The 23,366-nt window shown below is 35.4% G+C and overlaps 1 protein-coding gene across 1 annotated transcript in view; it reads left to right on the plus strand.

Annotated features, from left to right (window-relative positions):
- Window positions 1-9,434: 9,434 nt before the first annotated feature.
- The window catches only part of LOC131146088 (caffeoylshikimate esterase-like), a 51,974-nt gene continuing 38,042 nt past the window's right edge, over window positions 9,435-23,366 (plus strand). The window contains exons 1-4 of the mRNA XM_058095381.1: window positions 9,435-9,849; window positions 13,491-13,520; window positions 14,175-14,301; window positions 14,386-14,532. Coding sequence (XP_057951364.1) covers window positions 9,706-9,849; window positions 13,491-13,520; window positions 14,175-14,301; window positions 14,386-14,532 — 448 coding nt within the window. The 5' untranslated portion in view covers window positions 9,435-9,705. The remainder of the gene's footprint in view (window positions 9,850-13,490; window positions 13,521-14,174; window positions 14,302-14,385; window positions 14,533-23,366) is intronic.

The raw sequence follows: 23,366 nt of genomic DNA on the forward strand, positions 1-23,366 counted from the left end.
AACATTTCTTTTAACTATCAATAAGTCAAATTCGGCTTAAGAGCCTTACCTCAACTCAGGGATGTTTTCCTACGTTCCAAATCAACACCCGTGGAAACGAAAACCCCTAGTATTTAACTTCAGTATTTTCATGTGCACAACATTTCTTATAACTAGCGCAAGACCAAATCTGGCTTAAAAAGCCTTACCTCAACTTTGGGATGATTTCCAACTAACTTCCTCCCATGATCCGCTCTAGTAGATTTGGAGAGAACTCTGCCAGGAGCGTCGTGGTGACTTCGGATTGTCGATCTGACGTATATCTGGCCCAAAAATGATGAGGGGGAGAAAGAGAGAGCCAAAGGGGAGAGAGAGAAAGAGTGTTAGCTTTTTAAGAAGCTCAAAAATCTGGATTTCCTATATTTATAGAACAGTGGATTTCGTCGATGAGCCCGACCTTCGTCGACAAGTCCTTCACAAATTTTGTCGACGAGACCCTGTATTCATCGACGAAATTCAAGCTGCCTCAGGACCCCCTCTCGGTATTTTCTCATCGACGAAGCCCTATGTTCGTCGATGAAATTCTTAAAGCCTTCGTTGACGAAACCCTGTGTTTGTCGACGAAGCTTGGCAGCTTCCTTCTGTTTCTTTTTCCCATTCCCTTTCTTTGTTATTTAAATTTCATTTAAAAATCCGGGTCGTTACAATTGTAGTACATATATGCTTTTTATGAGAAACATATTTCTGTGTACGCAAATTTTATATACATTGATTGTATTCCAAGCACGGGCTTGCAAAGGGAAACTAGCCCTGTTGAATAGTCCTGAACTGGCTTACACCCGGTTAGGAAAGTTAGGTGTACCATCTTGGTAAGGCGTGTTGGTTGAGGTCAGTCCCGTTAATTGACTTGGTTGTAACTGGTGTCGCTCCACTCGTTAAGTGAGCTTTAGTAGAATCCTCGGGCTTGCGAGCTAGAGGCGGGGACGTAGGCACAGTTGGCCGAACCCTGATAACATATCGTGTGTGCACTGTTTATATTTTCTCAATTTATATTTTTGCACGTGTATGATATATTGTGAATGATGCGCATGATTTAATTTACGCACGTTATATCATTTTCTACACAATTGGTGTATAATTAGAAAGACCCTAGGTTGCGCTATATGACTATCTAGTTTTACCTAGGAAGTAATTTTTAAAATTCCAATTCACCCACCCCCCTTTTGGGAATACACCAAAGCTATCAACACCCCCAGTAACTCCTTTATTTCCTGAACCCAATCTTCAGCTGCCTTCGGGTTCGGTCCTCCTGTAAATGCTAACGGATTCATCTGAGTGAACATCTTAAATGTGCAGCCTCGCTCAACTGGTGGCTGATCTTGCTCTCTAGAGTCCCTCCTGTTCTCCTTTCTAGCCTACCGCGCTATATTTCACAACACTACTGAAGCATCAGCATCATCTTCACTAGAGGTATCCCCTCCAATCACAATATTTTTTCCCCTGGAATCCATCTTGTAAATAGGATATAACTCGAATTAGAAATTTCACATTTAACATAATTAATGCAAATATGGAATAATGAAATTTATATAATATACAAGTTCTAATTTAATAATTCATATTCCAATTCTATCACAAAACCATTGAGGTAAAAATCTTCATCCTAACATTAATTTAACACACATACCCACTCATCCTAACATTCCAACCTAAATTTCCTGAGTTTCAGTCTCTCAACCTAGAAAACGAAGCCATTGATGGATTTACCATAGTTTTCTGAAACTTGCGTCTGATTCAGAAAATCATAGAAGTCTGTCAAAAGAATTCTGCCTCCAAGCTTTCAAACCAAAACCCATCTTAACCTACCCACTCCTATCCTTATCTTATCTTAACCTATACTCTAGTAATTATCAATCTTCAAAGTCTACAGAACCTAGCAAACCTAGGCTCTAATACCACCTATAACGACCCCGACCCGTCACGTGGGCCCGAGGTGCTACTTTAGTGTGTGCCTTATACCTTATCCATCATATATAAAACACATATACGCATCGAAAATAAAATATAAAATCCTCAAATTACATTACCAGAGTTCTGACTATCTTTATACACAAATATCTCTATTTTCACATAATTACATCTCATAAAACTATACAAAATAAAATCTCTGTCCATACACACCACCAACATAAATTTAAACCACTGGTCTAATTCCTCTAGCCTGCTAGACCTGATCCCTAGGATTTCCTGAAAAGATAGTTTGTAAAGTAGGGGTAGGGCACAACTCAGTAAGGGAAAGACTAAGTTAATGTTAGTGTGTGGCCAACATGCATTTAGTGTACAAAAAATAACCAGTTCACTAAGTAAATAAACACATTTATGAAAACATTCTTATTTCACACTTACACACACAATTAACCGAGGATATGAAAGATTACTCGCCCATACAAGTAGCTTCCCTTTGCTCAAATACCATTACTGTTACTACGACACTCACCTTTCTTAGCAAGCCCTTGAAATTATCTTATTAATTATTCGTATTTTCATAAATTAGCAAATATGCATATAGACACTCTCTATAACAAACACGTCATTTACTTCCCCCATGGCACGGGCTGTGTGGCTCGAAGGCTAGACTATTGTCTTGGGGGATCACTTAGTCAATTGTCATCTGTACTCTCTGCTAACATACTCTGTAGGTATATGCAGCTCCAGATGCTGGTCCGATTGCCCTTACCCAGGGGGTACATTCACCTCAAGTAGGCAAATCGAACAAGGCCACCCTACACCTCTTAGTACAGGTGTGGGCGCACACGGCCACATAACAAATCCCTCCCTAGCAACGGTATCGTTCTCACAATACATTGGTCCTCAGGGTTCCTAAAGCATATAATGCAATTTAGATAATAGAAATCACCATTAACATCAATTTACATATATTTCATGCTATTCCAAAAACCTGGCCCCTAGCCACAAAATATAACCCGGCATATAGCCGTCAATTAAAACTCGACCCTCGGCCATCAAATAATAATTCTGGCCCTTAGCCAATCAAACAATATCTAGCCACTGGAGGTTATTTCAAACTTCTGCATTTCATAAACAGTTCATGTATTTTCACAAGCATTTCTAGTATTTCTCAAATAGTTTAGTATTTTATAATTTCCCACTCATTCAAATCATCTGCCACACAGTTTCACATTTAAACACGCTTATATATATATATATATATATATATATATTCAATTTTCCACCATTCATTTTATACAAAATTACATATCATATATCCTAATTTTATAAAATGAATTAATCCGAACGGGGTTTTCGAAAATAACTTTCGAATTCTCAAATCAAGTTATATATGTAAACATAACAAATAAATTGACTCAAATTCCATAAATTACTGACTTAACTTAATCCTCTTACCTAATTCCTGAAAATTCCGATAAAACCCCGACTTACGCCCCATGACGTTCAAAACCCCTGAAATTCAAACTTTACCACATTATTCATCACAATTCCCAAAGTAACTTTCACTAAAATTTCCCTAGGTTCTAAATACCCTAAATAGCCTATAAAAGCCTAAATTATTAAACTTACCCCGATTTAGGGTTAGTGCCCCGGAGTTCCAACTTGAAAACCCGCTCTGGTTAGATTGTAGAAAATCTCCCCACGAATGTCCTGACAGTTTCCATTCGTTAATTGGGCTTAAGATTTAAGAAAAATTGAGGTAAGAGTAAGAATTGACCTTACCCCAGGAGATATGCCCATGTCGTCCCACGACAAATCCGCTTGAGTAGGATTGTCGGTGGCAAAGATAGGAACCTAACAGTATCTTCAGATTTCCGATCGGCCGAATATTAGAGAAGAGATTGAGAAGAGTGGGAGAGAGGAGACGAGGAAGACGAAGGAGCTGCGCTGCCTCTGCTTTCTGCAATCCATGATTGCTTTCCTTATACATATCCTATATATTCTTATAATATTATATTATTTATTTAATAATAATTATTTAATTAATTTAATTTTTTTAAAAAAAAATTAAAATTTGAATTTGAATTTTTTTTTGAATCACTACAAGGCTATATATTTAAATCTTCCGCATATATATATATCTCCTGAAGAGATAGTCCTCCTGAAGAGACAATATATTTAAATTTCTCATTTACATATTTAAATCTCCTGAAGAGATAGTTATCCTAAAGAGGCAAAATATTTAAATTTCCCATCTATATTTTTAACCTCACGAAGAGATGTTAAATTTGACTTCCTGAAGAGATGAAACATTTATTCTCCATATGAAATAGTATATTTAATCTCTAGAAGAAGTGTTAAATTATTACTCAATTTAATATTGTAAATTAGAATTATACTCCTGAAGAGTATAAATTGAGAAAAATAAAATAGTGTTCCTGAAGAAACATATTTAAGTACCCCAGAAGGGTGGAAATACTATTATATTATTATCTCAATTTTATTTTAGTTTTTACATTTTGTTTTCTAAATTGTTTTATTATTGTTAATTTATTTAGATGTCGAACCTAAGCAAAGTTGAATTTTTTCCCCTTGATATCAAATGCAACAATTATTTATCATGGACTCTTGATGTTGATTTTCATGTAAATGTAATGAACTTGGGAGATACTATTTTAGATGGAAATACTACATCCCTGTAGGATCGCGCAAAAGTTATGATCTTCTTCCGTCATCATTTAGATGAAGAATAAAAGACTAAATACCTAACTGTTTAAGACACACTTATCCTATGGAAAAATTTAAATGATAGATTTTACCACTAAAAAACTGTGATTTTACCAGAAGCTCAATATGAATGGTTACACCTGAGGTTACAAAATTTTAAAACAGTCGGTGAATATAACTCAACCCTACATAAGATTAGCTCGAAACTAAAATTATGTGATGAAATATTACTGATGAATACATGCTAGAAAAAACTTTTTTCTACTTTCCATCCCACTAATGTGCTCCTGCAGTAGTAATATAGGGAGAGGAAATTTACTAAATTTTCTAAACTTATATCATGTCTTCTTGTTACTAAGCAAAATAATGAGCTTTTGATGAAAAATCACTGAACTCGTCTAACTGGTTCAACCCCATCCATTGAAGTGAATATGAATATACCTCGTGGTTGAGGACGAGGCAGCAGGCATGGTTGTGGACATGGTGGTGGCTGTAGTCGAAATAATCACTGGCATCAACGTGAGGCTACAATCCCCTAGAAGAGAGATAACCCCTATAAGAGGGATGACCCCCATAAGCGGGTAAATGATCAAAATCAGCGACCCAAATAGCATGAAATTGAATGTTACAGATGCGGAGGAAAAGGTCATTGGTTGCGTACCTATCATACGCCCAGACACTTGGTAGATCTATACCAAGCATCTATAAAAGAAAAGGAAAAGACTAAAGAGGTTGAAACAAATTTTGCTAATAATGTTGTTCCAATAGATCCAATTCTGTTTATCCTGACGTTGCTGATTTCCTTGTAAATCCAAATGAAAATAATGATGTAATATTTTAAGATATATAGTAAGTAATATTGTATTTTGATAAATTGCTACAATTATCAATTATAGTAATGAGATTTAAAATTATTTGTTGTAGTGTGGATTGTCTTAAAGTTTTGATCAATTCTAAGATGTCTTTGGAAAAAAGTTTGTTTAGCTAACAGTGCTACAACACACACAATTCTTCGAGATAGGAAATATTTCCATTACTTGAATATATATTCAACAAATGTTAATACAATATCTAGTTCTGCAAATTTGATTAAAGGCTCCAGAAGAGTTAATATAAAGTTACCCAAAGATACTTTATTACAAATTGATGAAGCTTTATATTCTAGCAGATCCAAGAGAAATTTGTTAAGCTTTGAAGATTGGTAGTGGTATGAGGAGTTTGTTTTACCTATTTTCCATGAACAGGGTGGTGTATGTTATATGCATGATAGTCCTGTGTGGACCAGTCTAGTGTGGACATGTATTTTATATAGATTAGAGTCCTGTGTGGACATTGCATTCTGTGTGGATATGAACCCTGTGTGGGTGTGAATGAAAACTATACAAAGTATCCCGTGTGGATTGATTGTGGTATGCGTATATGTGTGGAACTCTATGAAATGACGGCATTGGATATGTGTAACTTTAAATTATTTAAGTGTTTATGATAAAGTAGAATACTCCGCCCGAGAGCTTGCTGAGGAAGGTGAGTGCTCTGGTAATTTTTGTGGGTACCAAAACAGAGGGAAGCTACTTGTATGGGCGAGTGACCTTCCTTATTCTCGGAGAATTTACCTAGATACATGACCCGAGGGCTTACTGAGAAAGGTGAGTGGCTTGGTGTTAGTGCTAAAGTAGAGGGAATCTACTTGTATGGGTGGGTAGACTTCCCTATTCTTGGGAATTGTCCGTAAAAATAATTATGTATATGTGGATGTGATTAGGCGACAGAGAAGTCAACAATGATGTGATTAAGAATATATTTTCTTAACTGCTATTAATAGTGAAATACAACTGTATGTATATTTTGTAATTATATATTAAACACTTCAGTCACACGATGTTGTAATTTATTTCTTCCTTACTGAGAGGTGTCTCACCCTGGCGAATATTTAATCTTTTCAGGTCTTCCAAGTGATCGAGTTTAGAAAGCTCCAGGGTAGGGTAGTTTTGTGAGTAAATAAAAGAACGGATATGTGTATAAACTATGTTTAATATTTTGTGCTAGATATGTAAAAATGGAGGATTTGGTTGTACGTTTTATGGGTTTGAATATATATATATATATATATATATATATAGCACTCTCGTATTTTGTTTGAGGTTATTAAATTAATTCTGCTACATAAATGGTATCAGAGATGCATGTTTGGTCTCATGACACGCTGGGTTCCACGTGGCAAGTCCAAGGCGTTACACCTGCTGCAAATATTTCAACACGTATTGATGTCCCTGAAGGACAACAGTTGGCTAATGAATGTAAACCACAAGTTAAACGTGGAAGGCATGTTGGTGCAAAAGCTAAAACTCCTAGAATGAGATGATTGAAATATGTAAATACTATAGAAGAGGTTACAGAGGTGGATAATCCATTCGACATTCACAAACCCATTTCTTCTGAAAATGAAATCCGTATTATAAAACCTTTTGAAGAGGGACCTCCTGAAGAGGAATCTCTTGAAGAGAAAACTTTTGAAGAGACATCCTTTAAAAAGGCACAGCTACCTGGAAATAATATTGAGATCTCAATTCATTACGCAAGAGAAATGTGGGATATAAATAAAGTGTTTGTCAACAATACATTTGCATATACAGTAACTACTGACATTACTAGAAGTAATGAGGATCCTGAACCTAAATCTGTTAATGAATGTTGATATAAAAGTGATTGGCCAAAATGGAAAGAGGCTATCACATCAGAATTAAACTAACTATCAAAAAGATAAGTTTTTGGACTTGTAGTTTAGACACCAAAAGATGTCCAACTCTTTGGATACAAATGGGTATTTGTGCGCAAGTGAAATGAAAATAATAAAATTACTCGGTATAAAGTAAGGTTTGTGGCACAAGGTTTCTCCCAGAAACCCAGAATTGATTATGAGAAAACATATTCTCTCGTAATGAATGGAATCACATTCAGATTCTTAATTGGGCTAGCAGTCGTTGAACGACTGAGCATGTGTCTTATGGACGTAGTAATAGCATACCTATATGGATTGTTGGATAATGAAATTTATATGAAAATACCTGAAGGATTTAAATTGCCTGAAGTAAAACCCATAAATTTATATTCAATTAAACTCCAACGTTCTTTATATAGACTAAAGCAATTTGGACGCATGTGATACAATCAATTGAGTACCTTGTGAAAACAGGTTTTATAAATGATCCAACTTATCCATGCAGTTTTATTAAAAGATCAGAATTCGGATTTGATATAATTGTTGTTTATGTTGATGATTTGAATTTAGTTGAGACTCTTGAAGAGTTCACTAAAGTTGCTAATTATTTAATGACTGAATTTGCAATGAAAGATTAAGGAAAGACAAAATATTTGGCCTACATAGATTGAACATGTAAATGACAGAATTTTTGTTCATCAATCTAAATATACTGAGAAGGTATTAAGACAATTCTATATGGACAAAGTTCATCCTTTGGGATCTCCAATGATGGTGTGATCACTTGATGTTAAGAAGGATCCATTTTGACCTCATGATGAGGGGAACGAATTACTTGGTCTTGAAGTACCATATTTAAGTGCTATCGGCTCTCTAATGTATCTAACCAATTGTACAAGACCTGACATTACATTTGCTATAAATCTTCTAGTAAGATACAACTCTACTCCTACTTAGTGGCACTGAAATGGAATTAAGCACATTCTACGCTATTTGAGAGGTACATCTGATTTGTGTCTATTCTACTCATTTGATTTCAAATCTCAATTAGTAGGATATGCAGATACTGAATATTTATTTGATCCTTACAATGCTAAATCTCAAACTGGATATGTATTTCTTTACGAAAAAACTGTTATATTCTAGAGATCAGTAAAGTAGACGATTATAGCAACATCCTTTAATCATTTTGAAGAATGTGTGTGACTTAGATCGATGATTTCTCATATCCAAGCAAATTGTGGTTTTCAATCAATCAAAAATATTCCAACAATTTTATATGAAGACAACGTTGCATGTATAGTTCAACTAAGAGGAGGATATATAAAGGGTGACAGAATAAAACATATCTCTCTAAAATTCTTCTATACGCATGAACTTTAAAATAATGGTGATATAGATGTTTAGCATATCAGATCAAGTAATAATCTTGTAGATTTGTTCACCAAAACTTTGCCTAGTACAACATTTAAGAAATTGATTCATCTTATCTGAATGAGATGCCTTAAAGATCTTAATAGAATGAGTTAATATATAGATGACATCTAACGGGGAGTGTTATGAAATATAGGTGGATGTGCCCCATGTCAACTATAAATCTACCCTATATATCTACACCAATTCATGTCCCATGTGAACCTACCCCATATGTTTGTACTTATAAAGTATATGTCACCCCATCTTCTTCCACCCCTTTGATTTTCCCCCTAATAAATGCATAGTTATCCATATTGTCTTATAAAAGGATACCCTCTCCTTCTCATTTGAGACATATTTGATGCTTCAATGCAAGTAGACATATAGTGAAGATAAGAGAAGATGAAAGATAAAGTGAAAAAAAGATAAAGAGAAGATAGGGATATCTTATATAATGTCAATTTCATATCCTATTATAATTCTCATAGTAAAGTTTTGATCCTATTCATTCCTACTCCACGTAAAATTTATGTCTTATCTTTATTTATTTTTTATTTATTTTCTGTATTTTAATCAACACATTTTTAAATATAAATAAATGACTGATTGACACATTTGTCCCGTCGCATGAAATGATAAGGCATGTATCTTTGTTGGTGGGACTGTTCACACATTTGCCCTCAGGCCTGAGCTCCACTCGGATGCACTGATGGAGACCAATCGCCAAAAAAAGAGGGCCCGCCACTGTCGTTGAGACGAAGCAAAGAATCCTTTCTTCCCTCGATTCCCAAACGAAGTTGCTCTAATCCGAGAAGTTCAGATGACTCTTCGAATCAGCGAATGAAAACTGAAAAAGACACTGGATTTAGTGTTCGAGGGAGGAGGCAGAAATCATGGCACCAGGAGCGAAAATCGAGGGCATTAGTGAAGAATTGCAAAGAGTTGTCGACTCAAACATGGACGACGTGCTCGCCAGGAGGCGTGCTCGCGAGGCCTTCAAGGAGATTCAACTCGGGATTGATCATTGCTTGTTTAAGGTATCCTGCTTGTGCTGTCATACTATCTGTGAATGCGTATCAATTAGTTTTTAACTTGTAATGATTGATCAGAATGTGCATCGATTGGTTTTAATCTGTAATGAACTGAATAATGAGTGATTTAGTCAATTTGGAAGTTCATTGTTGTCTCCCGGGTTTTGAAGTGAGGAACGCAGTCTATTTTTGAAATTTAATTTGAATTCAAATTAGTCTGAATTTCTGAATTATATCTTCCAATTTCCAGCAAACCAAAAAATTTAACTTTTTATTTTTATTTTTATTACCTGACAAATTAATGCAAATTGCTAAAGCATGCCATTTTAAAATTAACACTTTTAAAATTAACACCTTGTTTATCTTAAAACTTTGGAATGAATATGAAGCTTGGATGGGCGGTAAGGACACAACACACAAAAGGAGGAAAAAGAACACTGCCCGCAACTACAAAACCAATGACCCGAAAGACCAACCTGCCTAACCAAATTGGTCGACCCAAACCTGCCCGGATCTTCATCTTGATCGACTCAAATCCTTGCGTCCATTCCAAACCCAAAATCTTAAACTAGATATTCGCCCCAACCCATATGGACCTGGAAGACCAACCTGCCTGACCAAAGTGGGCGACTCAAACCCATCCACTTTTGCATGCCATGTATTGAGCCAAGAACAACCAAATTCAGTTTTAAAGAGGTTCACTTGGTTTTGATAGAATATTCTGATTTATCGCCAATTCATTTTATCCGAGTTTTGTAATTGTCAGAATTCATGGGTCCTATATTTTTGCCACTGCTCTGACAGTTCTGAAACCTTGATTGACAGTTGACATAGGCTTGCTTGCTTTATAGAGAAAAAATTATTTTGAAAATCTATATATCATAATTAATACCATCAGCATATAATATTCTTTTAGTATTCTATAACAACACAAGTCTTACGTCCCACTAAGTGGGGTGGGCTATATGAATCATTTTTTGTCAATTCACATGGTCAAGGGCATTTTTCTCAACTAACTTAATAGTTGTTAAATCCTTCCTCATAATCTCATTCCAAGCTATTTTAAGTCTATCTTTACATCTTCTAATACCATTGATAATAACTAGCTCGCTCCTTCTCACCATTGCACTACTTGGCCTTCGTTCTAAGTCGCCCCTCCCTTATTTTATCTTCTACTAGGGTTATTCCTAGCTTGTTGCGAATATGTTCATTCTTTAATGTATTCTTTAATGTTTTACCTCTCATCCATGTTAGATTCACATTTTGATGACTTTTGTTTTTTGAATATGTTATTTCTTAATTGTCCCACATTCTGATCCATATAAAATGACTGGTTTTATAGCTGTCCAACAGTACTTTCCTTCTAATTTTAGCAGAACCCTATGATCACATAGTGTGCCCAAAGCACTCCATTTTACCCTACCCGCTTTAACTCTACTTTTTATTTTTTGATAAACAAAGAAACTTATTAGAAGAGATAAGAATATAGATTAGAAGAAGAAAAAGGAAAACAAAAAGAAAAAAAGTAGGAGAATAAGGAATCCTCATTTTACAACAGCAGCATAAAATTACAACAAAATATCATCATAGTATGAGAGCCAACTCAATGAAGCACAGCCAACTAGTCCTGCTGAAGGTCTTCTAAAAAAACATGATGTAAACAACCATTAGCTGACACCCACAGTGATGTAAGATAAACCACCCTAGTCCAAACCAAATTATTAGCAGTGGCCACCCCTTTCAAAATTCTGGCATTCCTCTCCAACCAAACACTCCAAATAACAGCCATAATAATGCATCGCTACAAGGCTTTCCTATCCTCCCCTTTTCCAAAACCTCAAAATGTGATAGAGCAAGAAGCTTTCAAGGTGGAGGGACAAATTCAGTCTTCACCACATATACCAAATAATTTATTCCAGACAACAAAATTAAAGGGGCAATGAAGAAACAAGTGTGAGCAAGTCTCCCCTCTTCTCAAACAAAGGACACAAACATCTAGTGATAGGGTTTTATTAGGTGTTCTCTTCTAAAGCACATCTTAGTATTATTTCTATCAAGAACCACAATCCAAATAAAAGCTTTCATATTTTAGGGAGCTTTATATTTCCAGATCAAAGAGTACAAACCAAAAGGATCCACATTAGAGTTATGAGTCAAGTAGGTGAAAAAAGATTTACAAAATAAATCCTTAGAAGTATCTAAACTCCAAACCTTTTTATCATTCCCCATGCTCACAGTCTTGGCGGGAGCTGTTGATAGGAGAGAGCAAAGAAGAATTAAGCTATCCCTTTGTATTACAATACATCCTCTTCAATTTCTCCTTCTGCTGGCATAATAGATCACAGATATCGAAGTCTACTAGTGTTGTTGATTTCTTGATTATCAAGTTTAAAATTTTATCTAGTATTTTTTAGTGTTCTGTCAGTCTTAATTTGTGGTCCATGCTAAAACTTTATAAACCTTTTCTTTAAAGAAAGAAGATAAATTGGTAAAGTATTGGTTTGCTACCATGTTATTTGGAGAAATACTCCCAAACTTCTTATGAAACAGCACCTATGTTTTACATGAGGACTTTAGATACTAGAAGCGCCAAAATGTTTCCAAACTACCTTATTAAGTTGTAAACTCAATTAGCCCCCAATATTTGTTGTTTCAATAATTATTTCCAAAGGGCTCATGAATTTGCATCTTTGTTTTGACTGAGGATTTTTGGATCTTAACATCATCCAAATTGTTTCCAAACTACTGAAGTGATCCTTTCCCTTTTAAGTAATTTTCTATCTATTTTGCTTGAATTTGTCCTAATATTGTGAATTTAAGTAATTTTCTATCTATTTTGCTTGAATTTATCTTAGTTCTTTTCAAATTTAGACTTGAGGCTTTATTGTTGTTGTTGTTGTTTTGAATTCACAGTCCAATCCAACTACAAATGATAATATACACACATTATGTTTATTGCTATCCAAATGATAATATTTTCAACAGTTTCTACAAATTTTTAAACCATGATCAACAGATGCTAGTTTCTTTACAGAGAACTTTCTGAGGTCAATATATATCAAATAATAAACATTATCAGCCCGTAGTGAAGCCTCTGATAATATCTGATATGGTATCAAACTGATCACAAACAATCACCAGTTATATTGATTTTGATTTTAGTTTTTATGTCAATGACTTGTTGGAAAATAACCTAAAAGATGTATAAACAGTAGGTTTCTATTTGGCTTCCAAGCTCAAACATAGCAAACTTAGAAGAATTGGTTCGATATCAATATTTGTTATTTGGAGAAATATTCCTTTTGCATGATTGATAATTTTAAGTCAACCCTTGGTGGTGCCGTATTGTATAGATTTGGAATTTTGCGTATATGAAACTTTTCTCTTTTAAATTACATTTGAGGATATTGTCTTATATGGAATTTAATTCAGTCTGAAATCCATTGAGCAACAAGACTGTACATGTTGCATATGCTTCAAATCACAGGGTTCAATTTCATGCACTGAAGGTGCAGCCCCAGAAATAACCTCCCCTGGTGGTCTTTTAATTTCTCACATCTCATTCATTTTGCTTATTCATGTGACATATGATTCTATTCATAATATACAAAATCATAACTAATTACTGGTCGTCGAATGTCTTGCAGTTACCTACTGATGGGCTGGAGATGAAAGAGGTAGCTGATTCACTCGTAGTCATTACAAATCATGCCATGCAGAGCCCATTTATGTTGATTGCACATAAAATTTATTTTTTTTAAGCATTTATTAATGCATTAATTTTTTTTTTCATTTTATATAGAAATCTAATTATTGTTTATTCTATGCTATTTTTTTCTTGTTTATTCCTCCTCCTTAATGTTAAGGGGGTGAGCTTTTCTGATATTCAGCACAATTGGCATTATGTGTTGGATTGTTATTTCGTGGTGGCTTTATTTGTCTGTTTTTAGTTTTCTGGTCTTTCTCCTTGTTTTAATCTGGGTTTTCCAGACTTTGTTAAGGAGATGTCTTATTCTCCTGGTTGTATATTCTTAATCTTTTAATGAAACTCTTCTTTTATTAAAAAAAAAATAAAAAAAATGCTAGAGCTGAGAAGAAGCTGTGTGAAATGCTTGTTAAAGTTTAAAACAAATGCAAAGCTAATTAATGTGAAACTAATTGTTCTTGTTTTGGTTTCTATTAATTTTGCTTTTGTGGCTTGAGTTATGGCTTCATCATCTACTCGATGTGCATTATTCATTGATTCCATTGCTTCATGATCTGAATTTAATGACAGTATTGAATAATTACTTTTAAACAGAAAATTTTAAAATTTTAGATGTTATGCGTAGTTGTATAGGGTGAATTCCCGAGGATTGGAAATTTTCTCTAAAAGTTGGCTCCCAAAGATACATCCTTTAAAAGCACTGGTTTGTTTTTGCCACGGCTATGGAGATACTTGCACCTTTTTCTTTGAAGGCAGGTAGTTCTTAAATTAATTAGTAATGGAGAAATTATATTGTAAGAAATATGCTGATGTGATTATGTGGTTTTAACTTTTAGGAATTGCCCGAAAGTTAGCATCATCAGGATTTGGGGTTTTTGCAATGGATTATCCTGGATTTGGTCTTTCTGAAGGTCTTTTTGGCTATATTCCCAGCTTTGAGAGACTTGTTGATGATGTCATTGAGCATTTTTCCCAAGTTAAAGGTATGGTGATGTCATCTATGGTAATGATATCCATACATTAAACCATTCAATTTCTTAATATTTCTTAAATCCTTAAGTTAGTGGTTGTGTCTTTTGTTTATTGAGAATTGACAATTCATGAAATGATTTTATCGTGTGTCTTTTGTTTATTGAGAATTGACAATTCATGAAATGATTTTATCTATGTACCAGTGAAAAAGAATTGTTTTCTATAACAATAACCAGGGTTTGGAAGTTTTTGATGCTATATTTTAGATATTTTTTTGTATAGTTTTGCAATTATTAACTAGTATTGAGCCTAGCTTGCTTAGGGATTAGCAAGAGTCCAAATCTAGTGTTACCAAAAGGAGGCATTCCTTATGCTTAGGCCACTTGCAATTGCACAATGTTGTGGAGGTACTTGTGTATTTGTGTCTGTGCGCGTGTGCATTTGTATCACTTTTTGCAATTTGTCCCAAGGCTTTTAGCATGCAAGACAACAATAAACCAAACCATCGAGTCCCATATTGCCACTGTCGTATGAGTTCTCCAGATCACTATTTGATCACTTCATAGGCTTTGTTGATAAAAAAGAACAACTCACCAAGGCAAGTCATGTACATCAGGTGCATCATGAGAACAACTTGTCCTTGTTGCAATTATGCGTGGCCAACTAGTTGCCTTAACTGCTGTAAGCATATTCTCAAGCGAGGCACTTGCCCTACTAAGGGTTTTGTGATCATCAAAGTTCCTAACTAATGCTTTGAAAGCCGAAGGCATAAGGCAAGCATTTTAACCCTTGTAAGGGGAGGCCTTAGCCTTAACCCATTGAGGTGTGAGCCTTTTGATAGTTTTATTTTTTTAGACAAAAAATATATTAATATCTTACATTTATTTACAAAAATAAAGAAAAATTAAGAAAATTGCAAATAAAATTTTAAAAGAATTCCAATTATAGTTTATTAACTATTTGTTTGTTATTATAAGAATGTTAACACGAATTCGTTCATTAAGTAAACCATGCCAAAGGATGACTAACAAGTGATGCAACTCTCAAAGGAAAGTTCAAGAGTTTAAGAGATCACTCACTTTAGGGCTTTACTTTACATAAAACGATATTATCTCATTTTAGCCAAATCTAACCTAAAATTCACACAACTAAAATGTGTATGCCTCAAAGTGAAAAGGAGCACTAGACGCACTTATGCTCAAATGCATAAGCCTAATTGCATGATGTGTTGGCCTTTCTGAGGTTTGGTATTTTAGATTTTTTAGCATGCTTCAACTTGAAGCGAGCCTTAGTTGAGTGTTTTAAAATGTTCCTAATTGGTTAGATTTGGCTAAAATGAGATAGCCATGACAAGCAGTGCTGAATCCACTGACACCAACGCTCGCCACAATCCTTCCTTTGAAGGACTTTATCTAAGAAGCTCCAACTTGCTTTATCATAGGCTTTCTTGAAATATACTTGAAAGACAAAACCCCTCTTCTTATCCCTACGAACTTCCTCCGCCACCTCATTGGCCACAAGTACCCCCCCCCCCCCCCCCCAATGAATGCACTTTGGGCACTAGAAATGGTATCAACAAGCACTTAACTCATCCTATAAGCTAAGATTTTAATGAAAATTTTGTAAACACTAGAAACAAGGCTAATAGGTTTAAAATCATCAACGTTAATAGAGTTGGACTTTTTAGGCACCAGGGCGATATAGAGGAGTTGATGCTTTTGCTCAAAATCTCATTCCCAAAGAATTCAATAAAAGCTTTCAACAAATTGCCCTCAACAACCTCTCAATGAGCTTGAGAAAAAGCTATGTTAAACCCATACAGGCCTAGGGCCTTATCCCTATTGATATCAATACCCACCTCTTTCACTTCCTCCTCTTCAAAAGGTCTCTCTGACCAACTCTTTTGATCAGCAAAAATAGGATCCCAATCGTACCCTTCTAACATCGACCTACAATATTCCTCCCCCAAATACAAGTTCTGAAAGAAGTTGCTAATAACGTATGCAATCAACCTTGTTCACCAATGACTACCCTTCCCTCACATTTAATTCCCCAATCAAATTTTTACTCCTTTTGCCATTAGCTAACTTGTGAAATAAAGAAGAATTACACCTTTTTAACCCATTTGAATTTAGAGCTTCTAGTATTAGACAAGGTGACCCTTTATCCCTCTATTTGTCCTGCAATTGATGTGTTGAGCAAAATGGTGGATGGGGCTGTGGAGAGGGGGTTGGTTGAAGGTCTAGAATAGGGAGAGAGGGAGTGGTGGTTTTTCATCTTTAGTTTGCTGATGTTTTACCTTGACAATCATAATGCTTCCTTTAAGAGAATTTTGGGTGTTCTTTAAAATTTTAAGAGGGTGTTGGGTCTTTAAATTCAAATGGGGAAGAGTGGATTGGCAGCTTTGAATGTGTCCATGGAGCGAGCGAGGGAAAGGACCATTGATGTGGGTTGTGGCATTCTCGATTGGCCTATGACCTACTTAGGGGTCCCCTTGCGGGGTAATCCTAGAGTAACGAATTTTTGGAATTTGGTAAAGGGTGGCTAAGAGGTTAGACGATTGGTAGGGGGCTCTTTTCTCTTTAGGGGGTAGAATAACCTTGATCCAAACTTGTCTTTCTAGCATTCCGTTATATTTCCTGTATATATTTAGGATTTCGATGAGGACTGCTAGCAAGCTTGGGGGAATCATGAGAGACTTTTTGTGGTTTGGTAGGGGGGATCATAGGGACCACTTAGTTAGCTAGGGTGAGGTTTGTAGGTCAAAAAAGGAGGGAGGGTTGGGTCTAGGGGAGTTGGTGTCTAAAAGCACAACTTTTTTTTAGCTAAATGGCTACGTTGTCTCTCTAGAAGAATTGTCCTTTTGGCATAGAGTGATAAGAAGTACGTTAAGGTTGAATGGGAATGGGTGGGATACCAATATTAGTTTTAAGATGTTCTTTTGATAGTTTGTGGAGGTCAATTTTTCAGATTTGTCCTTCTTTCATTCCTCACACTAAACTTGAGGCAAGGAGGGGCTCTTAGATCCGTTTTTGGAAAGACCCTTGGCTTAGTTTTGCATTCTTATCCAATTTGAAAAGGAAGGTGTACTCCCAAGAGGGGGGGTGAATTGAGATTATAAAAATTTCTGTATAACCTCTTTTATTAATTCTTTCTAAATTCTTTTTAATTTCAGCAATCACAAGTTCAGTTGAGAATTAATTCAATTTTAAGTCTTTATGAATGAGAATACTAAATTTAATACTTTGTAGATTTTCCAAGACTTATTTCAGCACTTTAAATCAACACCCAATAAACCAATTCAATCAACCAAGATTAGCTTTACAATATGAAACAATATATCAATTCCAGCAATGCTTCCAAGATTTAGCTTTTGAATTTGACAATCCACTCAACAAGGTAAGCTGGATTTCAATATGAAAAGAAATAAAGAATTCAACCAAACTTCCAAAACTCAGAATTGAAATAAACTGCTTTCAATATTAATGAGTCTTGGGTGTTAATCAATCAACATACTCCATTACAGTTTTCACAATATGTATTGATCAACCAACGTACTGCCTTTTAGTTTCCGCAATTCCCAAAAGCAAATTAATTTTCAGCAATTTGATATCCAACCCACGCAGTTGATATATGTGCAGAAAATTAAATAGAGTAGGGAAGAGAGTGACACCGAGAGTTTACGAGGTTTAGCTAACTCCACCTACGTTCTCGCCTTAGGCAACACACCTAAGGATTCCACTATACCACTTTTTTACGGGCGGAGCAAACCTTTACAACACTCCTTCAATAGGATAGAGTCCTCCTCTCCAAACGCTACTTCACGCTTGGTACAACGATTGAATTATCTTGAACTGTCAACAAAACAACAAGAGAATTTGGTGTACAAAGACCCTCTCAACATGAGCTTGATTAGTACAAGTTTAAAGCACAGCTATATACTTCAAATCAAAATATGAAATATAGAGTATTTGAAGCTTTAAATATCTATCACCGTAATCTTCTTCCTTTGATTGAAAGAATCAGAATTTGTGCGCAAAGATTGGTGAGAAAATCTCAGCAAGACTCAGTAGAAAACTTTAGCAAGTATGTGGGTAAGAGAGCTTTTGAAGATTGTAAGCAATAAGGCTTGATGGCTGATTTTAATTCTTGGTGTATGAAATCCTTTGTCTTGTGGGGTATTTATAGAGTTTAGAAAGTATATTTCGTGTTCCCTAAGTGACTTGGAGTGTTTCCCAAGTTTTCATAACATTTAGAATTTCAAACACTCAATTTTGGAAACTTCTCGTTATTTTAAAAATTTGAATTTCGAAGGGTCAGTCGACTAGACTCAAGAGGTCAGTCGCCTGGGCCTTAAAAAAAAAAAAAAAGAAATTTCAAAGTCAGTGTAGGGTTAGTCGACTGGGCTCGCCAGGGTCAGTCGATTGGGCCTTTACTGTCTGCCCAATTTTGTTCTGTATAAAGTTTAGTCGACTGGGCCAACAAGGGTCAGTCGCTTGGATAGTTCAAAAAATCTGTTTTTCATTTTGTTTTCAAAATCTTTTGTGTTCTTTTATACTTGTAAAAACATTTTGAGACTCTTGAAAATATTTTTTGGTTTTTTCAAAATACGGTCTCTGAGTCAATGATTTATCCTAATAAGCTTCAAAGAATCCATATTGACTTTGGAATGAAGTACTTACATAAAAACTTTCTTTAGACTTAAAAACGTTCTAAGTTCGGAGTCTTCATGTTTGTCATTTGTTGAGTTCATCTTCACTTTGAGCTTCAATACTCTTTTAAGCTTTCATCAAATCATCTTTGAATCCATGCTTTCATACTCTTTAAACTTTCATTTTTCAACTTGTCCTTGGAATGTAATCTTTCAATAAGGCTTGTGATTACTTAATCTTCAATTCATATACTTGATTCCTGAAACATCATCACTTTAACCAAAACGTGTTAAATACCCTTGATTTGTTATCATCAAAATAAGATTCGTAAGCCATGTTAGGCCAACACAATTCATTCCCTTGTTTCTTTCAATTGAGCTTCGAGCAAAATAGAGCTATATCTTTCTTTGTTGGGGATTTGATAGCCCAAATCTCCATTTTAGGAGACCTCTTAATGATAGAGAGTTGATGAAGTTGTCTTCTTTGTTATCTTTATTGAATGGGAGTAATATTTCATCAGGGAGGGATGTTTGGTCTTGGTCTTTGGATTAGTTGGGAGTGTTTTTAGTAAATCTTTTTTTTTTTTTTTTTGAATTCTTGACTCACTCCAATTCTTATTTCCCGCTCTATCGTTTCATCTGGAAGGCTAAGGCTCCTACAAAAGTTAAGGCTTTCACTTTCTTGGTTGTGCTCAATAAAATTAATACTAATAACTTGCTTCAAATTAGGAGACTTTTGAAGGATCTTTCTCCCGATGTATGTGTGCTCTATTACAAAAATTCTGAGACGGCTTCTCATCTTCTTTTCTGCTGTGAATTTTCTTGGGGGATTTGGAATATGCTTTTTGGTATTTTTGGAGAGAGCTGGGTTTGCTCTTCTTTGGTTGGTGAATTGTTAGCTATTTCTTTCGAAGGGTTTGGTAGGAGAAAGGATAAGGCAGTCCTATGTAAGTGTGGAATGCTCGCAGTTTTGTAGGGGTTATGGTTGGAGCATAATGCAAGGATATTCAATGGGAAGAAATTAAATTGGGTGCTGGTTTGGGATAAAATTCAGCATTTGGCCTCACTGTTGTGTGCTGTTTTGGGTTTTTTTCTGAGGTATTCATTTCCATGAGGTACATAGAGATTGAAGGAACATTTTTGGAATGCTGAATTTTTTTTTGAAAAAATTTTTAGTTGTTTATTTTTTATATTTTTTTCTGGATTGTTCCAGGCCTTTTCTGGTAGATGTCTCATTCCCCCTCGTGTAAAATCTATTAATGAAATATTCTTTTGCTATAAAAAAAAAATTGTTCCTAATCGTACAACAATCCCTGCAGTGCCTTGCAGAAACGTTGCCCATGGCCAAGCCATCTGCACTCATCATAGCGTTTGTGATTAATCACTAGTGCCATAACTTGGCAAGTTGTCTGTGACCTAGCATAGGTGCTCTAGTTGGTTGAATTGCATTTGGGCCCTAGCTGTGTATTCTGAATAGCCTAGGAGTTTTGCTTACCACACCAGGCACTAGGGGATTTTCTCACACCCACAACACAATCCTTTTGCAGACAATATCAATCTCTGTTCAAAATCCATGTGCCGACACACTTGCTACTTCTCCAGTTTTAGGGTATGATGCCAATGCCCGTGAGTCTGTTGATGAAGACAAGGCTCCATTGGCACCTTAACAGCCTAATAATTTAAAATGGCATGACAAGGAAAAAAATTGTTGGACATAGCATATGGCTGTATCAAGTGCATGCTTTAGAGTATTGCACGACCACCCACTCCACATTGCCATCCTTGGGCTCTCAATTCTACATGGGGCCCCCTACGCACTCCCATTTTTTCTTTGTTCTTGTAGTTGACCCCATGGTTCGAAATCGCGGTCGCGGGTAACGTCGCGAAATGGTCGCGGGTGTCGTGGGAGACGCGGGTGTTACGTAACGGGAAGCGGGCGTAACGGTCGTGAATTTTTTTCACGCATGCAAAACCATGCCAAAATTAAAAAATAAGCATGAAATCCATTAATACATGATTTGTAATGAATTTTGAAGGCTTTCATTCAATCTACAAATGCTTTTTAATAGGCATTATGATTTTTATATTAATTTTAGTGCGCTGTTTACAAAAAAAAGCATATTTTTTTTATAGTTTACATTACTTTAATGAGTAAAAAGATGTAGAAATGTAAGAATCAATTGATTAAAGTCATAAAGTTACTAAAAATGAATCAATACTCAATAGACTTAATACTCAATATACACATTACACATACATGAATTTAAAAAGTGATTAATATCAAATATCAATAAATAGTTGAAAATACATGAATACAATATTACAAATTTATAAAATAACACATGTCACCACCAAAAAGAATGACGTGGAGGGTCTTCATAATTTGCATCTGTATCTTGAGATTGGGATGGGAAATTATCTCCCCATCCTTGTGGAAATACATAGTTGAATGAACCCAAGTTTGCGTCATTTTGTTGTTGCTCTTGAAAATGTACTGGTGATGAAAATTCTCCTGAATAATGTCTATAAGTTGGGGCAGGGGTTGGCTCTGGGTAGTGTGTAGAAGAAGACTCACTAGATCCTGAGATTCCTGATCCACTGGGATAAAAATGTGAGTCACGAGATGCATAATGTGGATATGCTAGATGAGATCCATATGATTGTGATGATGAACCATCTAAACCAAAGTCGCCAAAACTACAAACCACACCATATGAATCTTCAGTAGAATCGCTAGGGTCACCATGAGCACTCCTTCTCCTGGGTTGTGAAGATTGGTTCCCTGGAGGAATACTCAAGTCATAATTTTCAGGTATGTCATGTAGTCCATAAGGATCAGAAGGATATATATCCCTTCCAAATGATGTCCCTGTATCATATCCATAATTATATTCTATACCGCCGCCTCCACCACCACCACTGCCACCCCCCCCAACCCCAGCTCCAGCACCACTATTACCATCATTATCACTTGGTGGGCTCAAACCAAGATTGTCATCACTTTGTGTACGTTCAGGGCTTGAACTTGAATCATCATGTGTGTTTATTGGTGGTTGATCACCTCCTTCTGTAGTACCACCAACCTCTTCATTTAACCAATTTGAATTGTCTTGACCGTCGAGTAGTGGTGTTTCTCTCTCCTCTAACCATTGACTTAAAGGATCATCTTCTTCGAAAATGTAGTCCAAATTGATAGGATTGAAACCCTCTTCAATTTCTCGTTGGCTTCTTCTCATTGTACGTCTTAACTTTAACCTCATGTCGTAATGTACGAAAACAAGTTTTTGTAGTCTCATGTACTTTAAACTATTTCTTGTTTTCGTATGGATGAGGCTAAAGGTGCTCCAATTACGCTCACAATTCAAAGTTGATGTGGTCTGGCTAAGAACTCTAATTGCTATTCTTTGGAGTTCAGGAGCACACAAGCCATAATGAATCCACCATTCAGCTGCATGAATAATTAAAAAGAGTTTTATGTTAGTATAGCGTATTTCAAAAGTCAAATTTGAACACAAAGAGAGTAAATAGAGTCATTCTCCATTATTTAGCTATATAGCCATATTTACCAAGATTTGTTTGTTTCACTGCCCTTTGAGCCAACGGGGTTCCAAAAGTCTCCTGCCTATCTCGATATAGCAACAACTAAAAAAGGATGATTGTGAAATATAATTAATTAATTAGATGTATTAATAATTATTCTTGAAAGTATTACAGAATACTAGAACAATTCATTATTCAATTTAATGGAACCAATACTTACTTGATTAAAAGCTCGAATTTGAGTATCTATATCGGGTACCAACTTGGTTATCACTTTTTTAACTCCATCCATGACTTCTCTAGCAACTTCAGGAGAGGGTGGGGCACCATAAAGAAATTGTGGGTTCAAAAAATACCCTACAATTAAATTTAGAAACATATTAATCAATAGTTTTCTAATGCAACTATGCATAATTTAAAAGTTAAAATAATAAGAAATTGTATTTGATTTACACTTAACAGCAGCGTGCAAATCTTGGTGCAACTGAAAACTCCACCGGTTGTCAATAATTTTCCAATAGTCTTTGTAAAACCGGCAATCTTTTTGAATGGCCAACTTCGCCCTATCAATTGCCTCGTATATGAAGCCCATGGTTGGTTTTTCATTACCATCAACCAATTTAAGAACTTTCACCAAGGGTTCTTGCACTTTAA

Source organism: Malania oleifera, chromosome 13 (genome assembly GCF_029873635.1).
Source record: "Malania oleifera isolate guangnan ecotype guangnan chromosome 13, ASM2987363v1, whole genome shotgun sequence".
NCBI lineage: Eukaryota > Viridiplantae > Streptophyta > Magnoliopsida > Santalales > Ximeniaceae > Malania > Malania oleifera.